This window comes from Zosterops lateralis (assembly GCF_965231275.1).
Source record: "Zosterops lateralis genome assembly, chromosome: 3".
Lineage (NCBI taxonomy): Eukaryota > Metazoa > Chordata > Aves > Passeriformes > Zosteropidae > Zosterops > Zosterops lateralis.
Genome location: NC_139764.1, coordinates 69,111,148 through 69,127,357, shown reverse-complemented (window position 1 = coordinate 69,127,357; position 16,210 = coordinate 69,111,148). Strand labels below are relative to the sequence as shown.

Sequence of the window (16,210 nt, the reverse complement as noted above, 5' to 3'; positions counted from 1 at the left end):
CTATTCCTGTCCAATTATGGCGCTACCAAGAGACTTGACCATTTGAAGTATGATGAAGTGTGGTGGATGCTGAAGGAGCCAAAAGCTGTGGGTCACTGAGACTCATTTTGAAAAGTTTTATTTTTAAATTCCACCTCAGCCTTCGCCTCAGGAACATGCGGAAATCTCCCAGCACAGTCATGTTCAAATCAGTGCAAGTTTCTGCCTCGTGGCACAGCCGAAATCCTCAGGGCATGAGCTTTGGTTTGCTCCAAAGTGGAAAACCCAAACCACCTTCCATGAAACTCATAGCTAAAATGCAAAGCTAACAGGAGAAGGTGTTGGGGTCAGGTAGAGGTGCAGCTGGAAGAACTCTCTTCCAGTAAGCTAGCAGCTCTCCTGGGAGCAGGGGAGAGGGGGCTGGCCAGCAGCGGCTGTCTCTGCTCCTTATAAGAGAGGATGGAATAGCTCGTTAGACTCTGGTTACTATGGGACATGGCTGAAGCTTGACCTGGTTTGTGAGCCAAGCCCCAGTCTTATGAATTCAATAGCAAAACTTATGCAGATCTCAGTGGGACCTGGGTTTGGCTTAACATGCTTTATTTAGAGTCTTGAGTGAGGGAAACATTTTTCTTTAGATTACAGTTGAAGGATTCTTGGGTTTCAGCTTAAGTCTTATGGTGGCAGTGTATTGCACACTCATATTTCTTTCTTTTTCTTTAATAAATCACTTTTCTCCTTTACTTAGCCTCTGACCAAAACCTGTCTGCTTGAGCTGCAATAAACCTGGCTGGTCAATGATATCTGTGCTGAAAGCAATCTGCTCCAACTACCCCATGCATGCACTGGCTGACGCCCAGGCTGCCACATCCCCCCAGCCCCAACCCCTCTTGCTCCAGGTACCTGGTGGGGAGCAGAGGCTTTGGGAATGAAGGGAGACAGAGACTGTAAATACATCTTTCTGTAGCTGTACTTCTGAGGCACAGGGATTTGCTGGAGATGGGGCCAGAATAAGCAAGCTGTGTTTGAGTTTATCAGATTTGTGAAGTACAGGTGTGATAATTCCGCTGCAACCACAAAAGAATTTACAACAGGAAGTGTTGCAGCTGTTGCTTATTAGCATTAGTACAAATTACATGAAGCAAATTGTTAGCAGTCATGTTTCCATAATATTTAACTCATGGCAGTGAATAAAAGTGATCGTTTTTCGAGCAAAATTTTAGATTTCCAAGGGAATTGATTCCAGTTGTCCATGAAGGGAACATGGACTAGAGAATGGCATGCAACTACTTCAAGGCATCAGAGGCAGTGTGTGCAGCTACATGCTCACCTTCTCTGATAAAGGTGTATGAATTTAGGACCATATGAGTTTCTTGGTGAGAGAAGGAAAATCCCTATGGCTCCATAGGACCCAGTTGCCAGTGGCAAGGTGTGATGGTGTGTAGGTGTCATGTTTTAACTCTACCTCAGCCAAAAACCAGCACATTCTGCCACATTATGGAGCTGCTGAGTAAAGTTCTGCACACAGAAGTGCCTGGAAAGGGAAGGAGGATCTTGGTGACCTGCTGTTTCCCTGAATTTTTATCCTCAATGTGCTTGTTATGACTTACTTTCCTAGCAACCCCAAGCTCGTTGATGTGGAAGCAGCCTGTGCCAGCAGAGCAGTTCCATAACACAAGCTCAAGAAGGTGGATTTGGAGGCAAAATCTACACCACAACAGACTGAACATGCAACTGACTGAAGGTGCAGACTGAAATGCTGGGGTGCAACCTCCATGTGTCTGACAGGAAAATCCCCCAGAACAAATCCCTGGGCATGACACCTCTTTCCACCAGCCAGGGGAGCAGCTGGTTTTGGTCCTTCCATACCTGCTGCCTTGCTGGATCAGGCCAGTAGCAGGCAGTCCTTTTGGGCACCTCCTCTGTTTCCCTCCTTGCTGCTTTGGGAAGAAGCGAGCAACAGGCCCCGTGGAGGGAGGCTGTAGTTCGAAGAGGGGAAGGGCCTGAAAAGCATTTAATTTTGGTTAATAAAAAGGAGGCTTTTAATTCTTGCCCGCCTTTCCGGTGCTGAGGGAGGATCAGTTGTATCCAGGCAGATGTCTGACCCTGGAGATGCTTCTCTGTGGGGTAGCCGAGGGGTCATTCACAAGCTGCTTGAAGGACCTGGGGGATCTCCCTCATGATGTCTTTCTTTCAATCAGAAGCTATTCAAATGAAACGAAGGCAGGTAGAAAAAAAGGCACTAACTAGTTAACTGAGTGTCTTGGGTATGTTTTGGGGCAGTAAGAGGTGATAGATTTCTCCCTGAGACTGTGCAGCCCCCAAACAGTGCAGCCAGTGATGGGGGCGTGCTGCATTCCATGGGCAGGAATAAACCATGGGGCCGTGCAGGGTGAGAGGAATGGCTACCCAGGGCTGCTGCAGTCAGGACCAGGCTTTGGAGGATGGTGTGTGCTCCTGCTGCTGATCCAACAGAGCTGTTTTTCCACACAAAAACGATCAGCCATTTTCTTGTTGTTTTACTAATTATTGCTGGTTTTGCTAATAACTTTCCGTTTAATCTCTCACAGCCATCCATTCTTTACAAAGGAAGGAAATGTAACTCATGAAGACTGCTGACAACCTGTAGAAAATCAGCCATCAGTTTAAGGCCAATAACAGCCCAGAGTGATGCTTTACATGCCGGTCCCAAGGGTGCCTGCCTGCATGAATCACACTGAGTGAAGCTGCTGACGCTGCAAAGGCTGCTGCACTCCTCAGCCTGCCAAGCAAGACAGTGGGCTCAGAGAGGTGGAGGCATTCCCAGAGGCATTTTTTAAAATGCTCTTAGGTCTGGCTGCAGAAGGAGGTGTTTGGTGGTGCGAGAGAAGGGGCTGTGATGGCAGGTGGATGGGAAGGCAACGAGGCTGGTCTGTGTTGGCAGCTGAGGCTGAGCTGGTCAGCCACGCGAGATCCAAGAAGATGGATCTGCCAGGGAGCACTGGCTCTGTGCTCCCAATACTCTGTAACCACCACTCAGGCAAGGGAGGAATGGTCCTCAAGTCCTTGGACTTCAACTGTTTGCTTTATTAAAAAAAAAAAGTGAAAGCTCACAAAGAATTGAAACTGCCTGAAGCAACCAAAGCGCCTTTTGATCACGCTACAAGTGCTTAGAAGGGAAAAAAAAGGTGCATGTGTTGCTTTTAAAGGTATTGCACATCCACCCACCTGTTGGGAACAGTTAAAAAATACAACTGGGTTGGCTACAGTCTGAAGGGAGAGCTGTGAAAGGAATAGCAAGCAAAATAATTTCTACAGGCAGCTCTTAAAGCAGTAGCCAATGGAGAAGCAGCTGACATACATACTCTGGTTCCTTAGTGCCTGTTCTGGGGAAACAGCCTGACACCCCCAGCAGAGCAGAGCTGCTTAACTACCCTCACTGACAAGACTTGAAAAATAAAAATTAGGTACAATTTCTATATTACAGCAATCATAATAATGTTTGTCTCCTAATTGCCTCTCAAGTGAAATAAAACAAAATAACATCATGCAGTGAGGAATTTTGTCATAAGCATTACTTACATGTAAAAGGACTCCACTAACTGCCTCCCCTGTGAAAAACAGAACATTAAATATCGTGGCCTGGATGGTCCTGATGTACCTACAAGTGTGATATCAAATGACATGGCAGCACTGACTGTGTGTGTCAGATGCATACATGAAAACTATCTCAGCATGTTAAATCATGTGTATGGACACCATTTCCACCATGGAGTCTCTTCACACTGTGTTGGTATGATCAGCCCCCTCAACTGGAACATCCAGAGTAGGGGCAGGGAGTGGAAGAAAGAGGTGAGACACAGAACAGGGATGAGACACAGAACAGAACTGGAAGGCTTCATGCTTAGGAAAGTCTAGTTCTGGGTTGTGGTTTTTCCCCCCCACTCTAAGAACAAAATGTGAAGCTACAGATCCTCCAGGAAAATACAATAAAGTGCAAAAATATTCTTGGAACAAAAATGTTCCACTTCCAGAATGTCAAAATTATGTTTTGACACTACTGAAAGCTGTAGTTTCAGTTAAATAGAATTTAATGTTAGAAAGTGACACGCTTTTATGAAGAGTTTTGATTTTGACAAAGTGGGATTTTCCAGCATTGAAGCCATCTGATAAAGTCTAAACAGCTCTGATTATTGATATATTACAGCAAGGTGGGGTTTTAAGTAAAGGAATTAAAATCCCATTTTGAAAAAGGAAGAGAGGTTAACTAAGTTAGTAATTATGAGGGGAAAAAAAGATTGAGGATTCTCTGAAGGAGATATTACTAATACAGCAAGATTTTTACACGTTTTGGGAATGTAAGAGTGAAAAATGAACTGTACAGGTTTGCTCTTGATGGAAAGTCACCTTTGCCTCAACCAGAGAGCTGACCAAAGAGATTTCCATTCTTTATACCACAGACACTAAGTTATGTGGATGAGTGTTGCCTTACAAGCATTGGCAAGTTTAGGGTTCCCTATATTACGTCACTCAATGACATATATGACTTTTCATTTAATACAGCTGTTCAGCTATTCCTATTTAGGGTGTTTCAGCATGCAGACAGGATTTGCTGAAAGCTGGTCAGTCCTGTAAAGATCCAATCCTGCAAATTTATGACAAGTTTTTAAAATAAGGACAGCAGTCCCCAGGAGTTTAGGGTAAGTCTTGTAGGATATGGTTTCTCCTATTTTAAAGGATTTCCAGGAGTAGGCTCTTGAATGGGCATCTTTTTGTAGGAGTTCTAGTCTAGCAACATGCATCAAGTTGAATTTTATTTCATGAGGTATTTTTGGTAACATTCTTTTCTACGTAAACAGGGTCAAACAATCGTGCATATTATCAGGACCCTGTTTCTCAATTCAGTTGGGCTAACTAGCTCTAAAATCACCTGCATGACTTACAAACAGTTGCTACCTCTTCCTGTCATGCACTAGGGGTTTGAACTATATGGATGTGTCCTTTCATAGTCATCCTTTGTGGATGAAAACAAGGACATACTCATTCCACAGATTGCTTCCTCAGCCTGAGACCTCTTTCGTCCCCCTCAGTTAGGTGGAATGTCAATAAGCACCTTTTAGATTTGTGTAAGAGGCAGAAGTGAATTTTTAATTCACTTGAGGCAGAAAGTTCAACACATCTATCCGTGCACTGAAAGCCACAGAGCCATCAGGAACCAACCCTACAGCATTTGTCCTGGTCCTGTGCAAAGTGCAGAGACGTGCCCAGGTCCTTGTGAGGAACAATTCCACCCGGCTTCCTCGTTTTTGAAAGATGCAAACAAAAACAAACCCAGAAATTCAGATTTTTCTTGGAGTGCCACAGGGTGTTCGCCAGACTGAGGCGGCTGAGGGAAGGGAGCTGACAGCTGTGCGCGCCAGACACCGTGGGAGCCATCCACCCCCTCTTTGGTGTGACGGGAAACATCCTGTCAGAAACGCTCGCTGCATTTGGGCTCTTCTTGAATTAATTATCTGTAAACGGTGACGGGCGCATCCTGCTGGGAGCCTGTGATTCCTTGGCGGTATTTATGGACGGGTCCGATAGGAGAGTCGGGATGGTCAAAGCTCATCAGACAGAAAGCGCCGCAGCATCAGAGCTCCAGCCACAAGTCTGCTAGGGCTGCTCCCTCTAGCGGGAAAAAGTACTTTAGCTGGGGAAAAAATCTTCCCCTCCCTATATTTTTTTTTTTTAAATTTCTTCTTCTTCTTTTTTTTTTTTTTTTTTTTTTTTTTTTCTTTTCCTTTGTTCTTTTTTGTTTGTTTGTTTGCTTGCTTGTTCATTCGTTTAAGTGAATAATTCAAGTTGTCCGGAGAGTGCCAGACACGGGGCAGTTTCCATGGGACAAAAGGTGACCAAACGCTGCACTTTTCCAGCCCCTGAGCACAGAGAGTGGTGCTGGTGTCCAGGCAATGCAGGTCAGCGACTACTCCCCATAGGAGGACCCGTGGCAAGTGAGGGACTCTTGGTTTGTCTTCTAGCAGTCCTATGCATATACTGTAGCTGTGTTTGGTTTTGATTTCCCACTTCTGATTACAAAAATAGGACTTACTATAATCATAATAATATTAATGATATAAAATAATTATTGTAATTATATACTTTTTGGCAAATTATTAACACAAAGCAGCCCAAAAGATCCCATTGGATTAAAAAAAGGTGACAACGCACAAATGTTAAAAAAGACAAAGTCTTTGATAAAAAAGAGAGAAAAGCAATCTGCAAACAAATGCATTTCTGTAAGGCAACATGTTACCTTTAGTCTTCCGTCTAGATTTAGTTTGGATCCTGTTGTTCAAGAAATTATTAGAACTTGGCTTGCTTGAGCTTATCAATGTGGTAACATAGTTTCAGTGCTGGTCCCAATTTCAGCCCCAGGTATTTCATGATCATGTCGCTTTTCAGCAGTAACAAAGCATTGCCATCAATTTCCTGGTTTCAAAAGAGAGGAAGAGAATCAAAATGTGTTAACCCCCCTTTAAGTGCTGTGTCCTGACACATTAAACAAGGCGAATTAGAAACAGCGTGTCATTAAGGGTAGAGCTATCTGAAATGTCATGCATTTTGAAATTTCATTTAAAAAACTGAAATCTGAGGTGTTATAGAAAGAAGCTGTAAAGGAAGGTTTAATTAAATACTACTTTTTATTCTTCAAGAAACTGTAAGATTAGTTTAGGTTTTCAATTTATTTTGCAATTAAAAGTAGAATTTTTTAAAAATCAGCCTTGCTTAAAGTGCAATTCTGAGAAAAGACAGTCAGCCTTGAAAGAAAGGTATGAGTGATGGAGACAGCGAAGGATGTAGCCACATTAAACTGCTAATAGAACACCTCTGGATCTCAGTTTCAGCTTTGTCCCCAGCTATCTGCATGTTTTACATATCTCCAGTACAGTCATACCCAATGATGCAAGTACATGGTATACGTGTGTGTGTATTTTTTTTCTCAAATAGAAGACAGTAGTAACTTGCTTATTTAATTGCATTTATTATTACATTTGCTGAATTTTAATTTAACCCTCATGTAAGTGGAGGAAATTGCCACCAAGTTCAGCTATTTATGCCAGAGCTGTTGGCTTGAAAACCTTTTGAAATTACGAAGTACTACTGCAAAAGTAGCCTGAGCCCACAGAGAAACAGATTTTTGTTTACTATGGGCTGTAGAACACAGAAGCTTTCAGCTGTACTGTCCTTCCTTGGACCCAAAGCTTGCCTGTTTTTTTCTGACTGTATTAGTGGACCTGCCAAATAATACTACCCATCCCCACAGCTTCCAGCACATTTACACACTTGGAGAGCTAAGACATCACAAATGCTATGTGTGTGTGTGTACACATACACAGAGACACACACACCAGTGCTGTCTACATTGCATTGTATGGTTTTGGTGGTCAGATCTTTCCACTGTGATCCATTGCCTACTTATTAAGCAACACTATGGGTCCTAATTTGCCCTGATCATTATTATTCCATTCACTAGGTGATTTATCTGATGAACAGTTAAGGTCACTTTCTGATTAACTCAATCAATTAATGCTCCTCATTTTGCACACCCCACTCTATCCATAATAGAAACTGTCTCCACCTCCCCACTCTCCTTGCCATTATTTTAAGGAAGCTAATGTAAAGTAAGAATAAGTGTTACATATAATTACTATTTGCATAGGAAATAAAATAAGAACTCCTTTAACTCTGATGCCATTGGGTAAAAACACTGTCAAGGGTCAGGTGTGGAGGCAGCTGTTTCTAAATGTCGAGTTCAGCATTTTATTATTTCCATTATTATTACTGTGTAGGGGTCAAGATTAAACTCCATGACAATAGTATGCCAGAGGGAGCATTCATATCCAATTAAATATCCCATATTAGCCATTTCCCTGTGCAGATTCTTGGCTTGACTTCTTTACAGTATTACTGTGTCAGCCCTTTTAAAAATAATTTTAAAAAAGAATAGCATGGTTCCCACATGTACATTAGCCTCAGCAGAAGATCTTGAACCAGGTCTGGAACTGGTAACATTCAGTGCCATCAGGGCCACCTTTCCCCTTCTCCATTTCCCTTCCTCCTATCTTTTGGCCAAGTCTTTCCTGCTGATGGGGTCTCCACAGGATCTCACAGAGTGCTGCCACAAGGTCCCTAGCCAGGGCAGTGGCTCCTTTCCACGAGGCCAAAAGCTCTATCAGTGATGAGCTTGGCACACAGATGTGCTGAGGGAGCCGCCCAGAAGAGCTGGTAGGAAGTTTCTCAGTCTTTGGTGGACACTCTCAGGAGCTACCTGTGACAGAGCTCCTTAGTTATCTCAGCAAGAAGCAGAGTTTCTGCTCCTGGTGGGAAGAGCAGACAGAGCCAGGACATCCTGCAGCGCCTTTTGGGGCAGTGAAGGATGTGGGCTGCAGGCTGGAAGAGCTGGCTTTTAGGACTGAGGTCAACACCCAAATGGCCTGCTAAAGCAGTAGGAAAGCACACTGCCCACGTTCAGGATACATCCTCCAGCTGTTTTCTTCCTGCTGGTCCCAACAGCCTCTCTCCCCCAGCTCAGATGAGCTGATTGCCAAAGCAATGATTTCGGGTGATAGCTGGGCCTTGTCAATGACAGTAAGTGCTTCTAAGTAAATTATGCACCTGCTTCACAGAAAGATTGAACATACAGGAAGATACGGCTGAGGTTAATGGACTAATCACTTGTCTCTCACCCCTGGGGTCTTTGTGCTAATCCAGATGAGGTTTGAAGGCTGAAAAATTGCAGGGATATATATAACTCAAAGGTGTAATTGAATTGAGTTGTGTGGCAATCATACCCAGGTTCTCACACCTATGGCATATTTTACAAGGAAACCAATGATAAGTAGAGCCCATGGGTGCTGGGTGTGCAACAAAGGATGACAGGGACAGTCTTTAGTGGCAATTTAGCTTGATCTCTTTGGTCGCAGAGCAGCTGCAGTATCATGGCATTCTCCAGTGCAGCTGGCCCATGACTGCCTGGAGTGTTCCCAGGTCCTGCTGCTACATAAAAGCATACTTTGCTACAAATGGAAACTAGACAAAATTAGTGCTTTTGCACTATCCATATTTACAAGACAAACTTTAAAAGTTGAGGTTTTTTTCCTTTTGGATATACCTGGGTGCTTCAGACCATGTCAATTCTTGCTCCCTTGCATGAAGATTTTCTCTCAATGCACAGCCCCTCCTGGTATTGGCAGAAATTCATTCTCAAATCTGAAGGTGGCTTGTTTATCTGCCTGGTTGTGCACATGACCAATATAGGCCATGCTTTCATTATCAGTTTATAAGGCAGAAGGCAGGAAAGTAGGCCAGCACCTGACCTGTACTTGCAGATTTGGCCCTACTCTGCTATGCCCACTGTTGTCCTCACCACACAGACCTGTCTACACAATGGCAGATGTCCTCAATACCTTCCTAGGGTGAGCAGACATCAAGGCTGCCTGTTCATTTTCAGCTGCTCCTCAGCCACCTCCTCTCCTGTATCTGGAAATCCTGGAGGCAGAGCAAAGCTGGAAGCATTTACCTCCCTCAGCTCTCATTCTGCAGCTCCACAGCCCCGCTTGCCTCTGCTGGCATAGGGGCAAGGAGGGATCAAGCCCTCTTGTTGTCTCTGCAGCACTGGCGGTGCTGGTCAGGACTCAGGGCTGGGGAGCAATTCTCATTTAGACCTAGGTCCAGGCACTTACATGAGAACTTATGACCTCCAGTCAAACACAAACAAGTCACTTTTAGGGTAAAATCCATTTTTCATAGCCAGACTGAATTGATTAAGGAGAGATGGAAAAAATGATAATAGATACATTGGTGTCAACTCCATATACAGCAGCAGAACAAGAAACTCCAGATCAGACAAGTTTACTGTCTTCCCCTTTACTAATTAAGGATAATATAATTCCCATCACTGGAGATTATCCTCTCAAAAGCAACTATTCATATCCTCTAGAGAGTCAGCAGGTCTGTTAAATTTGGTTATGTAGTTACATAATACTGAGGGGGAAAAGATTAAAATATTGGCTGGTTTGGGTTTCTCCCACTAAATATCTAGAGACACATAAAAAATGCTCTTCAGAGAAGAATCATATATATCCTGTGAAAAAATGTCATTGAAATGAGTCTTTTTTTCTGCCAATCTGACAATGAAAAATGAGCACCAGATCCTCAGTGCTTTCTCTTAAGCTTGGCATAGAAACAATTTATGCTGGAGTAGCTGGGAACAAACAGTGAGCATTTTCTAAAGACACTGTTATGGTTTCCCTATTGAAGTATAAATAAATAAAGTAGCATAACACAGCACAAAACAGAGTGGAGTGGAATGGAATGGAATGGAATGGAACAGAACGGAATGGAACAGAACGGAACAGAATAGAATAGAATAGAATAGAATAGAATAGAATAGAATAGAATAGAATAGAATAGAATAGAATAGAATAGAATAGAAAGAACTGTTTCAGTTGGAAGGGACCTACAATGATCTAGTCCAACTGCCAGAGCAATTCAGGACTGACCAAATTACACTGTGTTATTAGGGACACTTTTTGAAAGCCTCTTAAAACTGACAAGCTTGGAGCATTGTCCACCTTTTCACAAAGCCCATGGGTTTGGTTCCTGTTTTTTAACCATCATCTCAAGGAACAAGTGAAATTTCTTTAGCTCAAACCCTCCAGAGGTGCTGAACTCCTTGCTATGCCCTGCATTCAACCTGGTTGAGCAAGCCCAAGGCAGCTGAGAGGCTGTGTGTGACATGCTGGCTGTATCTTATGACTTAAATTGCCTAGAGGTGGCAAAGGTAGCCTTCTACATACGTGTTTTCTGAAGAGCTCCACATGAGGGCCTAAAGCTTGAGGGTCTGCATCCTTCACAAACCAGACCACATCATCCACTGTCCAGGTCAAAGGATTCTTGCTTGATGGCCGAGCTGCATCTTGTCGTTCAGGTGAAGGACTTGAGGCTATGGGTACAAAAAAGCCCACAACAACAGTGCATTACAATGGCACACAGAGGTTTCCTGGTTTGTGACTGTGAGTGTGCAGGGCTTTGGCAGCCTCACTGCAGCACTGGACACTGGATCTGTGCATGCTAGTACTGAGATGGCAGCATAGGGAAAAAAGGGGGCTTGAGGAAGTTTCCAATCTGACTGCTTATTGGAAGACATGATCCCAGCTGGTGAATTGTGTTAAAAAACATGAAACTCTTAGGTCCCTGCTGAGGAAGGAAAAATGTGCCAGCTGCCAGGCTCTTAAACCAAGCTGCCCCTGCTGTCTGATCTGCAGCAGCAGGGATCTTGGCTCAAGATGACACTACCCTCACACCTGGAGAGAAAGTTCTTCAGCACTAAACAAAGGACTTTGCCATTGAATGTGGAGGCTAGAGGATAAAATCAGGATTTAGCAAATAGGGTTTTTTAATTTGCATTCAGATATTCATACTTCTTTTAGAGCTTAGCAGAAGGTTTTCAGTCCATGTCTTCCTAATCTTAGTCTCTCACAAAGCTGATGGTCCCCAGTGAATGCCAATTTGGAAAGTTACTAAAACATGTGAAGATGAACATTGCTCATGTGACTGTTTAATGGTATAACCCCTCAAGGATTTAAGGTGACTTCAGCTTGCTGTAGCTTTAAATCAAGTGAATAAAGGCACATTGGAACGAAAATGCATTTATGTTTTTATTCTTAGTCTCTGCAGAATTATAAATCTCAATCTCCACCTGAATATAATTTGTACCCCCACTTACTCTGCTGCTTTACGATGAGAACTATATTATGTTAGGTTACAGGAAAGCTGTTTCCATTTGTTTATATCCACACCAAGCAGACTTTGCATTAGCAGGCAGCAGCACACAGATGCATTAAATGTTACTTGCTCACATCTGTTCATCTTTTTCTGTCAAGGCCCAGTTTTCAATAGGAGAAGTGCAAATGGAAAGCAAGTATACATTACAGAATACCAGCAATCAAACAGAAGAATGTGTGTAGAAGGAGATCACAGGCACCAAAATTAGAGCCTGGAAATGCCCTAAGTATCCAAGAGGCAATCAGAACTGCTGAGGAGAGAAAGGATGAGCTCTCCAGAGAAATACTGAGCTTATAAAGACACAAGGGATGTGTAAGAATCCCCTTGCATGGCTCAAGACACGATCCTAATGCGCGTGGGTAAAAGTTCTGGGTGGGTTTGGGGTTTTCCATTGACTTCAATAGAGCTCTGGTGATTTATATTAGCTGGGACTCTATCCATATACACCCAATAATGGGCTTATGTGCATATTTGTCCTTTTTTTCCTTGCCACCATGCCCATCTTACAGTATAATGTAACGAGGTGTATTTGCAGTTACTCAGAATGAATTCCAGAAAGCAGCAATGCTATGAATGTGCAAATCTAGTTTTCATAATGAGATGAGATGTAAATATCATGATAATTGCACTCTCATTTGCTAAGTCACTGTTCTGGATACAAAGGACAAGGAATAGCCGCAGGTCCTTTTAATTAGACAGCAAGGACCGAGGTGTTTTTATGGACTCAGGTGACCCTGGGCTCCTCTCACAGAATAAATGCAACACACAACGGTACTGACACCATCTGGAGCCTTTGGCATGAACCAATGGAGACACAGAGTGCTAAACAAACAGGGCAGTCTTGGCCAACCCCTGGATCAGCAACAACATTGAGGAACTCTGTCAGGGACAAGTGGGACATCTCCCCTTCATCATCTGTCAATGGTTTGGGTGAGAGCTGCTGTGTGGAGGTATTGGCACAACACCATCTCAGATCAAAGGTCGGGAAAAAGACCAGGCTTTTGCAAATCAGTCAGAAAAAAAGACTGAGGAGAGAAAGTTATGGCTGTGATCAAAAGCCTGCAGAAGTTTCTCTGCTACTGCCATAACATGGTCAGGGGAAATGTGCCACTACCAAGAGGCAGGTTTTTTCCCCTTAAATTTATATAGATGTAAGGAAAGCCCAGAGGACTTAGTCTGGGATGTATACCAGGAACAGAAAGGGCAGCCTGCAGCTCACTGACTCCTGCCTGCAACCTGCCCTGGAAAGGGCAAAGGGGAGAAGAGACCCCCAAGTGCCGCTGGGAGCCTTCACAGGTATTGGAAGTCTCTGTAATAAAAGGAAGGGGGATGAGAAGAAAAGGTTGAAATGACAGGAGGAATCTATTCACTCCTTTGCAATCTAGCAATCAATAGCATAAATGTGATTTCTGAAAGACAAATATATAAATGACCTTTCTAAAGAGACTGCATGGCAAGAACTCCTCCAGACCCTAGCAGATAAAGATAACCCTTTCAAATCCATGCCTGCGCAATAGTATAATATCATAATATATACACGAGAATTATGTGTCAATACTAGTTCTTCAAATACCTTTTTTGTCTTTATTTACCTACCTAGTATCAAATTTTGGATTATCTGCTGCTTTTTCATCTGTTAATTTACTTGTGTGAAAGGAGCTATCTTTAAATGTTATTAATAAAACAGAGATACTCCCAGTTTGCAGCAAAATATCAGGGTTTAGCTGTTGAATCTGGAAATAATCTGTTTTTTAATATATTTTCTATTTTATAATTTATTTTGTTGATTAGTTTATTTGGCTTTTTAACATTGTACTTAACATTGTAGTTTAGCCCTCTGAGTGTAGATCATTTCATGTCTACACAAAGACATGAGGTTTCTTTCAATAGCATCACTTTGGTGAAAGATTATATTAAGCACAAATGTGTTTGATGGCAGCAGGGCAAGTACTATACATTTTTTTCATATCTGAAGGTATTCACACTTAACCTAAGAATTAGATAAATGAGGAAGTCTCATGTCTCCTGGGTATCCTATGCCATCCTGTCATCAGAATTAATCAAGATGATAATGAATACTCAGATTACAAAGAGATGGGAGTGCTTGCGACCAATAATTATTTTTAGAGATCATAATCTAGGTCAAATCCAATTTCCTGTTTTTGACAGGTGGCAAAAATTTGTCAAATTAATGGAATGGGATATGGAAATTTAGGTAATCAGAGGGAAGCACTTTCCCCTCCTGCCTCAAACGATATTGGGGAAGGACAGTGACGAGGTTCCTCTGCAGGGGAACAGCTCCAGGCATCCCAATCAAGACCACTGCCCCCACAAAAACAGCTGGAATTACCAGGTCAGTGGCAGAAGGTCAGTGAAGCTGAGGGAAAGAGGTGGCCTGGCTCAGTCTGAGTTTTCACCCTACACTTTTCTCTGCCACTCATCTCTAACCTCTGCACCTTCCTGAGAAGAAGGATGGAGACAGAGCCAACAGCTAAATGGCTGCAGAGGCAAGACAAGGAAATGAAATGCTAAAATGGAGTTAAACCTGCAAAAGAAGGAAAGACAAATAACAGACTCCCTAAATATGTTCTTGGCAAACAAACAGAGCCCAGAGGGAGTACAGTCATTGATAGATAAGAGTGGAAAGGGAGTGACAGATGAACTTTAATATTGCTGCAGGCCTAAATGATTTCTTTGCCTCAGGGGAAGGGGGTGGGAATGAAATTTTAAAAGGTTCTCTCTGATTGCACTGGAGCAGATAATAAAGAGCAGCAGATCTACTGAAACTAAGCAGAAGTAGCAGACCCTCAAAGGTGCAGAGAAATGGGAATTATTTAAAAAAACAAATCACCCCCCACTAGAAACAAGGAAAGGAGGAAAGCTTTAAGATACTTTTCTGAAAATCTCCGGCCCACCAAGCAGGAGAAGAAGAGATGCATCAGACAATCAGGCACCTGGGGGAACACAATTACAGGATATTTGGGGCGGGGCAGGGTGTTGACAAGCCATGATCAGCAGAGAGCTCTGCAAAGATCAGGCTCAGCATCTCTTTGCGCTGGCAGGACCTGTGGGGCACCACCTGCCTGGTGTCCTCTGCCTTGCCACGCGTCACAGCGGAGTCCCTGTCCCCCAGTGTGGTGGCCACCCCCGCTGACAGCACGGCAGGCCCTGTGCGAGGATGCAGCATCGCAGCCCTGCGTCCAGCTGCATGAGACGGGACATTAAATATTTATCCGGACTTTTCTTGCTTTGCCTCTCCTTTGTAGGGGAAACGAAAAGGCAGCTCGCTGGAAGCACTGGAACTTGCAGACTGAAATGTCCTCGAAAATTGGTAGGCAGGCTGTATTTGCTGGATGCAATGCTGAGACTCACATTGACATCAGCAGCTCCTTTGCCTTGGGGAGGTGCTGGAACTGCCCCTGTTAGCTGCTTGCAGCATTATTCTGGAAGAAGAAAAATTTCAACCCCCATGCCCCCAAATGTTTTCAGAAAATATGTGTACTAATAAGCAGGACTGCCTCGTTAACAAAGGCCCTCAGGTGATAATAATTAACTGCTATTACTGGATAATAAAATTTCCATAAAAATAACAAGCTACAGGGCAAGGTTAAGGTTATTATATTGTGGTTGAACACACAATGCTTCATACTTGGGATAAAGGCTTTGTCTGTTATGTAAGCAGGCTTGGAAAGGTTTATGATGTCCTTGACTATTCCTTCCCTAATTTAAAAGCTTCAATTTGGCAAATGATGACAGGAAAGTGCGTGTTTATCTGTTTGCTGCCCCAACTGGCTTTCTGAAATGAGATTTTTTTACATCTTTTTTTTTTCCAGAATTTTTTAGCATAATCAAGGAGAATTAGGCATTGAGCTTCCGATCGCATTAATGAGAGCTTTGAGGTTTAATCTCATCCATTCTGCTTGAAAGACATGTTCTGCTATGCACTGAGATATGTTTTATGATTATGGCTTTTTCCATGATATTTGCCCACCATAATAAATAAGGCAAGCTATTTTTCAAGACTATCCATAAATAAACAGGATTCGTTTGAGGTTTCAGAGATAAATTCTTCCTCTTTTTAATGAGCCCATCTCTGCCTCATAAGTATACAAACTGAAGAGGATGAGAACAGAGACTGACATGCACCACTTACTCATCTTTGCTTACTTATGATTCAGCAACATATAAATTATGCCTAGAAAGAAGAAAAACACATACACAGATTCCAAAGACCTTTGCAAGAGAGAATTTGTGAAGATGGTATTAAAACTCCAGTGTGGCTCCACTATGGCGGTTGCAGAAATGAGTATTTTAAAACTTTGGGTTTGCCAGTAGAAGTGGAAGCAACATGATGGGTGAAAATATGGTTTCTTTCTGTGAAGTAATACAATCTCTAATTTTAAGGAGGAGTGGGTAATGCTTT

General features: G+C 42.9%; 1 protein-coding gene across 1 annotated transcript in view; it reads right to left on the bottom strand.

The window, feature by feature from the left end:
• Window positions 1-6,303: 6,303 nt before the first annotated feature.
• Window positions 6,304-16,210, bottom strand: part of SCML4 (Scm polycomb group protein like 4) — a gene marked incomplete at its 3' end in the record, with an annotated part of 42,552 nt that continues 32,645 nt past the window's right edge. Inside the window, exons 6-7 of the mRNA XM_083857789.1 lie at window positions 10,800-10,945; window positions 6,304-6,429 (exon numbers count right to left, since the gene is read on the bottom strand). Coding sequence (XP_083713915.1) covers window positions 6,304-6,429; window positions 10,800-10,945 — 272 coding nt within the window. The remainder of the gene's footprint in view (window positions 6,430-10,799; window positions 10,946-16,210) is intronic.